This window comes from Thunnus albacares, chromosome 5 (assembly GCF_914725855.1).
Source record: "Thunnus albacares chromosome 5, fThuAlb1.1, whole genome shotgun sequence".
Taxonomy (NCBI): Eukaryota; Metazoa; Chordata; class Actinopteri; order Scombriformes; family Scombridae; genus Thunnus; species Thunnus albacares.
The window spans coordinates 20,494,408-20,507,602 of record NC_058110.1 but is presented as its reverse complement, the minus strand read 5'-3'; the positions used below and the strand labels follow the sequence as shown (position 1 = coordinate 20,507,602).

Here is a 13,195-nt window from a genome sequence, read left to right as displayed (position 1 = left end):
TGCAGCAAGCTACTTAATCATTCTACAGTAGGTCAGATGCTCAAAATGCCCGTGTAAGGAGGAACAAAGGGGAAAACATTTTTCATTCTTAGGATGTGTGCAAACATTTTATTTCTTGGGTTTGGACGGTGCTTATTTTTATTAAAAACAAATGCACATGGAATAAAACATCAGGTGTTGTGCAAATGTGTGCTGGTACTCTACAGTACAGAAAACAAGCATCAATAGCCATATTGCACTAGTACCCAACAACACAGACAGTAAAGTTTGATCAGTCAGCATTGGCCATTCTGGACTCAAATCGAAACCATTTTTAGAATGCAATGCTTTACAAAAGCTATTTGTTCTTACTTCAAATACACTACCTAAAATAATTTCACAAATACACAAAAAATAAACATAACAGCCTTTTCTAAAATGTCTGTTTGTATGCATTGTGATACAACAGTAGAAATCAAACGTTCATATAAAAATAGACAGATTACATTCAGTTTATCTTTAAAGATCCTGATTGTTCCCATTCTAAAAACAAGTATCCCCACTCTAAAAAAATGCTTTAAGCGACAAGCTTTAAATAGGAACAAAATCGTGCAACAACTAAAATATCTTAAATTAAATATCTAAATACACATATTTTACCATTACTAATATTTAACACCTGTTGAACTGAAGCAAATCCTCATGTTTAAAGGAATCAATTTAGATGTGAAGCTCTTATCATATTTCTGTGGCATATTTTTAATGTGTTAGTCTTAACACGCACCAAATGGTCCCAAGGAGCTATTGATTGTTCGCAACAGTTAAAACTCCAGTCACTGTACCAAACAACATCTAACCACTGCTAAACACCATATAAAAAGCAGGAGGGTAAATGGTTGAGCCTCTGTTCAGTTTAGGATAGTCTGTTCCACGTGTGACAATGCCTGGCTTTATCACTGGTTTAAATATTATTACCTTCTTCCCTTTTCTATGTGATCTTACATGTTATTAGGAGGAATGGTTAAATGTAGTGGAAGAATTGTAAAGCAGAAAGGTGGAGTGAATGCGCAGAGGACCATGCACGTGTTTTAAATGGTGGCTTCACGGTGTGGCATCATTGCTTATTTTATATCTGCTCATTCGTGCAAAGAATCCATTTATTTACACCAGGACACCTGATATATATGTTCAGAGTGTAACACTCTTCAGTACCCCACAGGCCAAAAACTAGCTGCTACTCAAAGTTTCATTGTTTGAATATAGGGGGGGGGGGGGGGGGGGGTGCACTAGGGCATGTTGGACATGGTGAGGGCTGAGGCATCAGCACTACGGGGGTCTTTCACCCCAATGATGAGGTCATTAGTTCTCCGGGTGCCCTCCACCAATGACAGAACATCTATCCTTTCAACCTTGTGACCTTTGGCCTGCAGCAGCTCCACGTCTTCATCTAGAAACTCAGCTGTAGGAGAGGATGAGACAGTGGGAGAGAGGGACAATGATCTGAGGTTAGTGGGAAGAATGAATGATGAATAATAAATGTCAAACTGAATAAAACTGCATTTACACCTGGTATTCAAATATTTTTTTCCGGTAAAGGAGTTACATACTGAAAGTGTAGCAATCACAGTATGCTCAGAATGCATGTCTGAGGATTTTCAGTCATGAAGGACATAGTATTATGTTTAAAACCAAACACAGATCCAGTGGCCTTTGACTTAGTACTTGAAATGAAACATTATACCTATAATTTCTGTTCCCTGAAGGAGAGGAACGAGGTACAACACATATAGTATGGGATATCACGCCCCCATGTGGCCTGACTGAAGACACTTCTATTTACGCATTTGAGACAGATCTGTGGTGATGTATGTGAGGCCCCGCCTGCACATATATACATCCATCACCACGGTCATCCCACCGAGCCCAACTGTGCAGTGGGGCAACCTAGTGTTGTACCTCATTCCTCTCCTTTGGGGAACAGAAGTTATATTCATAACATTTCATTCCCTTTCAGTCGATTCACCCGGTACAACACATAGTATAGGACATGTACTCAAACCCCGCAGAGCAGCCACCAAGCTGGAGTCAAACCTCCTGCGCTCTAGTGCATCATAGACCCAGCAGAAAGGAAAGAATGAGCCACTGAAGGGGCTGTCACATCCAAATGGTAAAACCGAACAAAAGTGTGCGGTGATGACCAACTGGCTGCAGCACAGATTTCACTCATAGATACCCCTTTAAACAAAGCCCATGAGAAATAGCCTCTACAATCCAGTGAGAAAGCTGCTGTTTAGACAGGGCTTTGCCCCTGGCTGGATTAGCAAAACAGACAGACAAGTCACATAAATGCACACGCACTTACATAGACAGAACACAGGGAATGAAACCTCCTCTGCTCCTTGGATGCAAAAGGACAGGAACAAAAGCTCAAGAGCTCAAAAGCCATAAAGCTATAGGCTGCAGGGATTATTTTGGGCAAGTACACCATATTTGGGCACAATGTAACCTTGGAGCCATCCAAAGTGAACTGGGGTAACAAGAGGGATACACAGATAAAGCCCACCCACTTTGCGGAGGTCAAAGCAAGAAGCAGTGCTGTCTTGTATGAAAGAAAATTCATATCTGCAGACTCAATGGGTTCAAATGGGGGACCATAAAGAGCCTCAAGCACCAAAGCCAAATCCCATGAGGGGACACTGGATTTAACCATAGGCCCCAGCTGGTGGACTCCCTTTAAGAAATGCATGGCAAGAAGGTGAGCTCCTGAAGAAACATCAAACAATAGAGCACTTGAATGGGATTAAATTTCGGTCCTGACACCACTGCTCAAACACCCACCATTTATAGGCATATAGGCCTCTAGGGCCTGCCTAGAGACCTACTAGGCAGCTGTGGCACAGGAAGTAGAGTGAGTTATCCACTAATCAGAAGATTGGCAGTTCAGTTCCTGATTCCTCCAGTCCGCATGTCGAAGTGTGCTTGGCCAAGATACCGAACCCCAAATTGCTCCCAATGGCTGTGCCAGCATCCTGCATGTTAGCTTGCCGAGTGTGTGTGTGAATGGGTGAACGTGGCTTGTAGTGTAAAAGTGCTTTGAGAGGTTGGAAGACTAGAAAGGTGCTATATAAGTGCAGTCCATTTACCATTTACCATCTAGTGGATGATACCCTTGCACATTAGATCTTTGCCACCACACTTGGGGGTAGACCCTTAGCTATTAAAATGGACTTCTCAACAGGTAGGCATGCAGCCGCCACAGTTCTGGGTGAACTGAATGAATCACCTCTCCTCCCGCTTGAGAGAGGAGGTCTCTGCGGAAAGGAAGCTGCCAGGGCCTCGCTGCCAGCAGACTGATTATCTCAGCGTACCATGACTTTCTGGCCCCCGAGGGGCCATCGGGATCGGGGTCAGATCCTGTTGGCACACCCTCTCCAGAACAGGCAGTATCATTTCTACTGGGGGAAATGCATACAGGCACATGTTGGACCATGGGGGCGCTAGCACATCCATTCCAAGAGGTGTGTCGTGGTCCGTTATGGAAAAGAACAGAGGGCAGTGGGTATTTGCTCCGGGGGCAAAGAGGTCCACTTCTGCCCTGCTGAAACGTTTCCATATTTGAGCCAACACCAATGGGTGCAACATCTACTCTCTCACAAAAGGTCACGGGCGGCTTGGGTATCACGTCATGACTAGGAATGATGCTGTGCAGAGCTTCTGTTTGCTTCTCTCTAAGCTCAAACTTTGCCTGGATGGCATCAAGTGACTGGCCAAACAAACCCTGAGCAGGTACTGGTTCATCCAAGTAAACGGCCCTGTCCCTATCCAGAATGTCAGAGATAGTCAGCCACAGGTGTATTGTGCCACCACTGTAGATGCCATCACTCTGCCCAGGGAGAGCGCTGCACAGCAGGATATACGGAGAATGCAATCCATGACAATTCTGACCTCGTTGAGGTCCAGCGGACCGTCGGGGGGCATCAGTGCATCAGTGCTCCGCCAGACACATGGCTTGATATGTCTGAAGCATGGTGATGGAGTTCAGCCCACGAACGGTGCCTGTCTGCGCTCAGTAAATCTTCTCCAGTTGCCCACACCATGATTGTGGGACACAGCCAGATAAGATGCCAGGGACAACTCCATAGGCAGAGGATTGACCAAACTTTTTTGGCTCCATCCAGATCCAAATACTGTCCAGCCACCATGTGACATGGGTAGACAGCAGTTTGTTCCATGTCAAAGTTAACTCCGAGACAAAGTCCAGGAACTTGGGCAGGCAGTTTTTGACCATTGTCAGTTTGGGAGGAAGGAAAAATCCTGCAAACCGCAATGGTTTCTGAGCCAGTGGAGGAGAGGGCCACTCCACCTACAGTCTCTCGGCTGCACGGTGGTAAGTTGATAAGAAGGATGTATTGTACTGGCCAAACAACAAAGTAATGGCAGTATACTGGCCTGACGATAAAGCCCCCTGTATACCCTCCAATAAACCATATATGTCCAAGCCGATGTCCAAGCGACCAGCCCAAGCTGCAGCTGGCTAGCACTCCATGTGGTCAGCCCAGTTACCAGCGGGGACTTAAACCAAAAGCTCCTCGCCGCAAATGAGACATGTCTCATGATGGTCCTTGTCATGCAAAGAGAAGCCGCACTCCTGAGGACAGGGGCAGACAGAAGACTGTAAGAACCGAGGATGACCATGGTGATGGATGTATATATGTGCAGGCAGGGCCCCACATACATCACCATAGATCATCTGCATTAAATAGCATGAATAGAGGTGTCTTCAGTCAGGCCATGCGGTGGCATGATATCCCATTCTAAATGTGCTGTACCAAGTGAAATGACTGAAAGGGAACCACAATCAGATTACATTTATAGATCTCAGCCAGATCCAAAACTTCAGATGCAGAAACATCCAGATCTTTGCTCTGTACTGCATTATAATGTAATATACCAAAAACTCATTTCTCATTCCTCAAACCAGCAAGAAGTTAATTTTGAAATTTGGGGTTCACAGTATTAACACCTGTCATCATGAATTCCACTGCCTCCCACTTAGCATTGCAGAGGATTTGTCTTTTCACAGCACAGGAAGTCTATACTGAACCATGGTAACCCTACACCTGTCAACTTAATTTTCATTGACAATAAAATGACTTGCTGCCGTCCCACCTATTCATCTGTTTTCCATAGTGTACACAAACATGTAATCTGATGACAATGTAAATACTGCTACAAGGGCACAATTGGATTGTTCTTTGTCTAGTTTGTATATCCAGATGCATATTGCATGTTAATAGCAGGAAATTACAACTGTAATTGGAAATTAAAAAGCTAATCTACTTAAAGCACTGAGTTTTTGAAGGGACTCTTATATTTGGACCAAACTACACAATAGAATAGTCAATAGGAAAAACTCACAGTCCACCAGTAGAGTGTTGGGCTGCAGCTGAGGGTGCAGTCTACCATATGCTAAACTGTCACTCATGTTTTTACGTGAAGACAGAACATTCATCAACACCTGTGAAGAATCAGAAAACAGAATAAGATATACTGAATATTTGCGCATTAGTAAATTAATTGTTATGAATAACATGGGTCAAAATGCACCTCTAGAAAAATGTATTTCCACATGAATATAAACTCAACAATCAATCATGAAATTAATGTATTATTCTAGTGAGTAAATAACCTGTGTGATGCCACTAAGAGCTTTCTCTCCATTGGAGGATCCAACTGCTACATATGTGCCACATAACCCCACCGCTGGCCTCACTGCTGTGGGCATCAGGAAGGACATGGGCCTCTTCCCAGGCTGGAGGTTGTTATGCTATAGCCAATGAGAACAAAAAACATGGACCAAGAGAAACTACAACGATTCTTTCAATAAGAAAACAATCAATACTGTAATCAATTAAACAAAAAACGGCACACTTACTGGGTTAGGTGATGAGTTCTGTGTTTTATTAGGCCAGGAGAAGTCCAGGATCTGGCTATTCAAAAGGATTCCTGAAGGAGTCAGTATCCCGCTGCCAAATGGTTTGTTTAGAGAGCTACAAGAGCCAAAAATAGTAATAAAAAAGTCTCAGTTTAAGTTTTCCAGTAATTTCAATCCTCTCTTAACTGTCACTGGAATTTTACTTGAATAGACAATGTGTAATAGTAATTCAGTTAAAGCATGGCATACCTCACGACTGACACGATGTGGTCGTCTGGGCCCATGACCATGACCTGTGCAGCTGCTGCACCCTCCTCCAAGGTATATGATGGAGTGTAATGGCTGACAGGGAAGGCTTGAGAGTCACTGATCATCTGGCGGAGTAGGGAAGCCTGCGATTTACTTGGAGATGGGAACAACAAAGGGCAGGGTTCAGTGAGAATGCCTCACTGAATTAGGATGGGTTTATATAGTACATTATATATTTAAAAGACATCGGGGAGGATCTCTACCTCAGCATCTTGGCGACAGTCTCTGAGACAGAAGTGTCAAACATGGGGTCTCCGAGCCCACTCGCCAGGCCCAGAGCTATCTTCACAGACTGGGAGAGTAATACAAAATTAACACAACGGTACATATTACATGAATTGCTGCACTTTGCTCACTGTTTATGCTGTGTAGGGGTAAAACAGTTAATATACTACCTCTGCAATCCAGTGGTAGGTGCTGTTCCTAGGCATCTGGCTGGTAATGTTATAGCCCTCCAGGATACTGAGGGCAGTGATCAGGGCGACACCTGCATGTGGGGCTGGGGCCGCCATCACGTGGTGTCCTTCAGAAACAACAAATTATGAATGGAAAATTTAAACTTATAACTGTAACAATAAAACTACAGCTTGCTGCTCTACAGTCATACAATACACAAATAAAACAAATGTCTATGACACAAAATTGATATGAACAATCTACATGAATAATTATTTAAAAAAATACAATATGTGCAATATATAACAGAGGAAACACACGAGGAAACAGAAAATTTAAAAATAACAGCATATCAAGATGGGTGTCATGACCATTGTATTTGCACTGCTGCGTCAACAACAACCCATGCTTATGCAAACAAATACTTAGGTGTGCAGGTGTACATTGTTAACACACTTTCCCTTGTCAAAGTGCAAGTCTGTCATTATCAAGTACAGATTTCAAGGACATAATGTATTTGTGGTAAGCACTAGAAGAAATTGTACACTTGATGTATACAGATTCAATAGTAAATAGTATGGGATCCTCCTCTAACAGCTCTGATGTACTATAAATAGTAACTGATAGTATTTACCCTGGTAGGTGATCTCTACTGGTTTCTGTAGAACTGTGCTGTAGTTTCCGAAGTCATCCTCTGTGAGCACCCCACCTCTTGCTTGCACCTTTAAAAACACAGCAAAGTCTTCTAATTTACTATACTCACAAATGTATTGATAGTCAAAGAAAGCCTGACATGACATTGTAAGTTGTTTTGACCTCTGGTTTGTAGCTAGATACATGTACTTAAGTTTGAGTCACTCTCTTTTGAAATTAAAGGACAAAGCCCAGGTCCCTAAGAGTAAAGGGAAGTGACTGCAATTTGAGAGACTGAATCATTTGCATTGCACACAATGGAAAGTGCAGAAAGAGTGCAAAGGTCACAGTGTGGTGTGCCATGCTAATCAAATTCTCTGATTCCAGCTTTGCAAAAGTGAATATTTTCTAGTTTCTTTAGTCCACTATGACAGTAAACTGAATATTTTTGGGTTTTGGACTGTTTTGGGTTTTGGACATTTGAGGACATCACCTTGGGCTTTTGGAAACAGTGTTCAACATTTTTCACCTTTTACTGACATTTTATGGACCAAACAACAAAGTGATTCATCAAGAAAGAATCAGTGAACTGACAGATTCACTGGTAAAGACAATAATCATTAGTTGCAGCCCAATTCCTGTGTGAATTCATTATTACAGTGACATTAGTCAAACTCTTGTTTACGGAATCTGATCATTTTCTAATTTACAATCACCACCTTTGAATGTGTTGCACAGTAAAGTTTTCGGTTTCACGATTGCTTTCAGTAAAAAACCTGCTGTGCACCTACACACATAGTGAGGAAGAACACTATTATTTATAGTGTATTTATGTTTTGTCACCATGCTGCAGTAACATCTGAAATAATTAATAATATAAGTTATTTGTATATGACAATTTCTGCTTGAATATGCAAAGAACAAATTATTAAATAAGATAAATTTGTTTGTGTCAAACTGCATGTTAACTACAACTCATTTTCTAATGATAATATTCCTAATTTGGTTTCACATCTCATTTTGTGGGATTTTTCTGTGAGACTAAAAAATATGGTCTTTTTAAATCATTCATTTAGACCACAGACTAATGAACCTGACATCATTATTTCATCATGATATGATCATGAAACATGATAAGAGTACAGTACTGAATCATTACCCCACTCTAGCCAAAATGTAAATAGCCAAGAAGAAAGCACAACTGGGACTTAGTGTTTGAGGGGTGAAAGTGACTTCCAATGGAGCTGATGCAGAATTAATGACTTATATAATCATTCTTGGAGATGGGGAAAAGAAAAAAATTCTTCCTTACTGCAGCAGCCATTTCCTGCGTCAGGTTTCCACTGTAGAACTCGGATATCCCCTTAACTGCGACAGCATCCAAGATGGCCGCCAAATCAAGACGTCTGCTGAAGAGCCCAGGGAGGGGAGCATGGCCGTTGGGGAGGAACAAATCCCGAAATCCATCCGAAATGTTTTGGTCCTTAACTTTAGCCAGGGCTTCAGCTAGAGGAGACAAGAAAGGCAGATGACATCACACCTAATCTTTAAATGGGGCTGGGTGACCATGCAGCGTTTTTAATCACAGTAGAAGTGACATTAGTGACAGAGGCTTCACCCAGTGATTTGCACTACATTACATTATACTTACCCAAGTCATGCGTAACATTAAATCCATTTCTGGCCACATCTGCTGCCATGGTAACAACATCCTTCCACGGTATTCTGGGGAATTCAAAAGTCATGAAAGATTGGTTTTTGGTTTACAAATGCTTAAAACTTATACATACACTCTGAACTGATTTTCAAAGAGAATATTTTGCAAATAACTGTCCATCGCTCTGGCACAACAGCCTAGCATTACACTTGATCTTCAGGCTTTAACATCATCCTCTTACCAGATGAAGCATCAGTGATAATTACACAGCATCGGTGTAATTGCAGCCCGACACTGGCTAAAAAAAGCAACAACATTGTCTTTTCTTTGAACACAGCTGGTGATACTTTCACTATGAGATCTTACTCCCTTCACTCTGAGAAAAGCACGGGCTTTATCATAGCTTACGTAATTATCAGCTTTTACTATTCTTGTCTAAAAAGAATTGGATAAAATGGGGGGAAATAATATTGTATATCAATTAAATTTCATTTATGAAGGGCATTTGAAACTATTCATGATTGCATGAGGAAAGATTTAATTAATAAAAGTAGCATTACATGATAGATACCATACCTGCCATACAGCTGGTGTGCTTGATGCATCCCACTGAGCATGCCTGGTACTCCCACCAGACGACCAGGCTGAAATGCAGCAAGAAGAGCAGGTTGCACAGATTAATTGCAGCACCAAACAATAACAATAAAATGGTCTTCTGTTCTCTTAGTGAACATCTAACAGGTAGAAGGAGATGCCTTACACTGAGATCAAGATTTGTCTGCAGCATCTCCTCAAGGATGCCAGACGGTGCGGTCTCTCTGAAGTCAATGACTCTCGTCTCATTCTTTCGGATGTCATGCACCAACATAACTCCACCACTAAACATCAACAGAACACAAAGCCAGCTTGTTAATCATATTCAACCAAGCCTAAGAAAATCAGTGTTTAGAAGAGATGAATATGTTCTTACAACTCACCCTCCTAAACCAGAGGTGTGAGGGTGGACAATCCCCAAACAGAGGGCAGCAGTGATAGCAGCATCAACACTGGACCCCTGCTTCCCCAAAACATCAAACCCAAGAGATGTACACTGAGCCACATCCGTCACCACCGCTCCTTGGTTGAAGACCTTGCAAGAGACAGGACAAGCATGAAGGAAGGGAGAAGCTGCTGATGTCTTTGAACTGACTTGGTGTTTTGTGGGAGGGATCAAGCATGTGAAATTGCATGTAATCCTATAATCAATTGTCATGGCTGCAAAAGTACAACGGCAAATTACATGCATATAACGCTACCTGTGGGTCGCCAAAGTAGATCTGCATGATGAGTGCTACAGTGACTCCAGTGGCGAAGGTGAGACAGGCTGTGATGATGACCGTCAGCCCATCTCGCTGGCAGGCACACTCTTCTGTAAAGGGGTCTCTGGTGGTCTCCTGCAGGGATGCGATGTCATGGCTGGCCAGGTCAGAGGCTGAGGAGGGGAGGCGCTGGAGTCGAGCCGATTTCAAAAACAGATCCGGGTCTGAGACGTGCAACACAAACCAAAAGGCTTAGATTGAACAGGAATGAGTAGACACCCAATATGTGCTGTTTTCTCCACCAAATCCCATTCACAAAACTGTCAGTTTAATGTTGCCATTCTTACTAAGAGGCAAAAACAGATTTCTGAATTCTGCATGCATGCTATGCACAAAATAGCACCTATTTGACTTCAAATTCAACCTTCAAAAATGATCTCACAGAGAAACAATGCAGCTTGATGATTCCAGGCCAAATGACCTCTTCTGAACAGCAACCTAAAAACACACACTCCAGTATATTTTAGCGTATTGTGTCTGATCTGGCTGACTGACCTGTATCTTGCTCACTCAAGACGTTGTCATCATCCTTACGAGATTTTAGGGTGTTTTCTCCGGACATCACATCGTCCTCTGGCAGCCTGGGGAAGCTGGTGATGCTCATGTAGTCCACCGGAGAGTAGGCACTCCCCAAGGTTGTCTCCGGATTAGCATCTTTATCCACCACACATCCACTAGAGTACCCTGCCACAATTTCAGGGGCAGGGCTGTGCATGACTACTCTCGATCGTGCAGTCACACACGTAACTTATCCTATATTTATCTTCGGGGTATAAGGGAGTTAGAGCAGGATATCCATGCTTCCTGTCACATCTGTATTTTGTCTGGGATGATCAGCCACACACCTGTCATCCAGATAAGAAATCACTGTAATATATCCTTATGGACCACTAGTGTTGCTGTGCTGCTGAAGAATTGCTTCATCTAGTTATCTTATGGGATCCCAGTATATATCACAATTCTGCAGGGGGGATTTGTAGTTTTCTTGCGTTATATTGGACACCTTTGCTATCACTGCAGCTGCTTCTTAGCAAATATTTTCGTTAGGCCAGGACACGGGTGTGTTGCTCCGATGATGATGCATTTTTCCATTTGTCATGTAGGAAGCCACCTGCAAAAGACAACAAACCATGTCAGCTAACTAGTTTTTGACAATGCATTTCCTTCGAGAGGTGTTTGTGTAACCTTTGAGGCTGCATGCATGGCCATTACACCAGGCGAACCGCTTAACTTGCAGCAAATAAAGACGATAATGTCCGCCTCTGTGGCGCAGAGAAGCGGCAAACTAGCGTTAAGCTGATATATATATTTCAAAAAGACAGCTTTACCACCATTATAGCCATTTAAAACAAAGAAAGGCTGCTATCCTGCCTGTCCCGTGTCTGTTTGTATGTTAACCGCGCTGACACAAGCTAGCAAACACATCTTTCTGTTCATTCTGTGCTAAATGAGCAGCTACCAATAGCTCAAGCTAGGTTGGTGTTACTTACCATTATCGGGGAAAATACGTGTAGTCAAATAAAAATCCTTCTGTTACGGTGATATTTTGTATTTTAATGAGAGCAGGTGCAGTGATCTGAGCGGAGCTCTCCGTCACCAAGACTACAGGACTGAGCGGCGAGAGCACAGCGCAGGGAAGTCAGTTTCATATTACAGCCTTAACCCAACCGGTGTAACTTGTCGTGGAAATAGCTGAAATTTAGACTTTTTTTTATCGGAATACGTATTTTACTTTGACCTGAAGCCTAAGAGTAATTTAAATTATTTTTCATGTGAAATGTATGATTAAATATCGGTCGGCTACACATATCCATCAAGAAAATTATGGGTATTGATTGTGTTGTCGTGTATGTACCAATGTCAGACTAACTTTATACTTGGCAGCCATCCACTAAATCAGTGGTTCTCAGAGTGGGGACACCCTCAAGGACCCCCAAAGCTCCTTATGGTCCCCATAGAAGTATTACCCCAGAAGAGTAATCATTTATTTTCATTATAATTCCATCCATAACTAACAATAACAGAATGTATGACTATTTTAGTCATGGGTTTCATACACTTTCTGTAATAAAACATCTAAAAGCAAATCAGATGGGGGACCCTGGGACAAAATTTTATCAAATGGGGGTCTGTGGTCTAATTTTTGTCAGTTTAAGGGTTCAGCACAGGTGCTTCAGGCCATTTCCCATCTTGTGTTATGTTAATGGCCAATGGGAAAACTCCCATAGTACACAGGCCGCCCAAGTCCAGTATTGTAACTGGAGACTGGTGAAGTAGATAAACAGGTTATAGCAGATCTGTAGAATACCTGCTCCAGTTACCTCTTCTGTCCCTCCCATGACACCCCTTTTTCTTTCTGTTTCTGAACTTGCTTAACAGGTGACAGAAGAATCCTACATGCCAGAGTACATTGTTCATGTGATCCCTCTAAGGGATTTTTTAAAAATTGTTTCAATCCACAGAAACGTCAGAGGTCAGGTACAGGCAACTCAGCATCTGTCTCACCACAAATGTGTAACCACTCTGCCACCAAAGTGGATGGTTTTCTTATCTCTGTTTTGGCTCTTTCACACCTGCATATCACCCTTCTGTACAAACATCACATTAAGGCACTTTAGATGTTAAGATTCTTATCCATAATGCAATACCATCTGGGAGGCGTCTGATCCGTCCTAGATTCATTCTGCAGCACGACAATGACCCTAAACATACAGCCAGAGTCATAAAGAACTATCTTCAGTGACAAGAAGAGCAAGGAGTCCTGCAACAGATGGTATGGCCCCCCCCACAGGGCCCTGATCTCAACATCATCGAGTCAGTCTGGGATTACATGAAGAGACAGAAGACACTGGGACAGCCTGAATCCACAGAGGAACTGTGCCAAATAGATACTTGGAACAAGTACCTTGAAAAACTGTGCACAAGTGT

The 13,195-nt window shown here is 42.5% G+C and overlaps 1 protein-coding gene across 1 annotated transcript; it reads right to left on the bottom strand.

The window, feature by feature from the left end:
- Nucleotides 1–88: 88 nt before the first annotated feature.
- LOC122982934 (glutathione hydrolase 7) lies at nucleotides 89–11,970 on the bottom strand. The gene is made up of 16 exons (XM_044352580.1): nucleotides 11,758–11,970; nucleotides 10,763–11,378; nucleotides 10,205–10,431; nucleotides 9,887–10,038; nucleotides 9,670–9,787; nucleotides 9,486–9,553; nucleotides 8,904–8,977; nucleotides 8,565–8,758; nucleotides 7,254–7,341; nucleotides 6,619–6,746; nucleotides 6,427–6,515; nucleotides 6,164–6,316; nucleotides 5,915–6,029; nucleotides 5,669–5,806; nucleotides 5,398–5,497; nucleotides 89–1,438 (listed from the first exon to the last, which is right to left on the bottom strand). The coding sequence occupies exons 2-16, from the start codon at nucleotides 10,980–10,982 to the stop codon at nucleotides 1,266–1,268; spliced, it is 2,037 nt and encodes a 678-aa protein (XP_044208515.1). The 5' UTR covers nucleotides 10,983–11,378; nucleotides 11,758–11,970; the 3' UTR covers nucleotides 89–1,265.
- Between the last annotated feature and the right edge of the window lie 1,225 nt (nucleotides 11,971–13,195).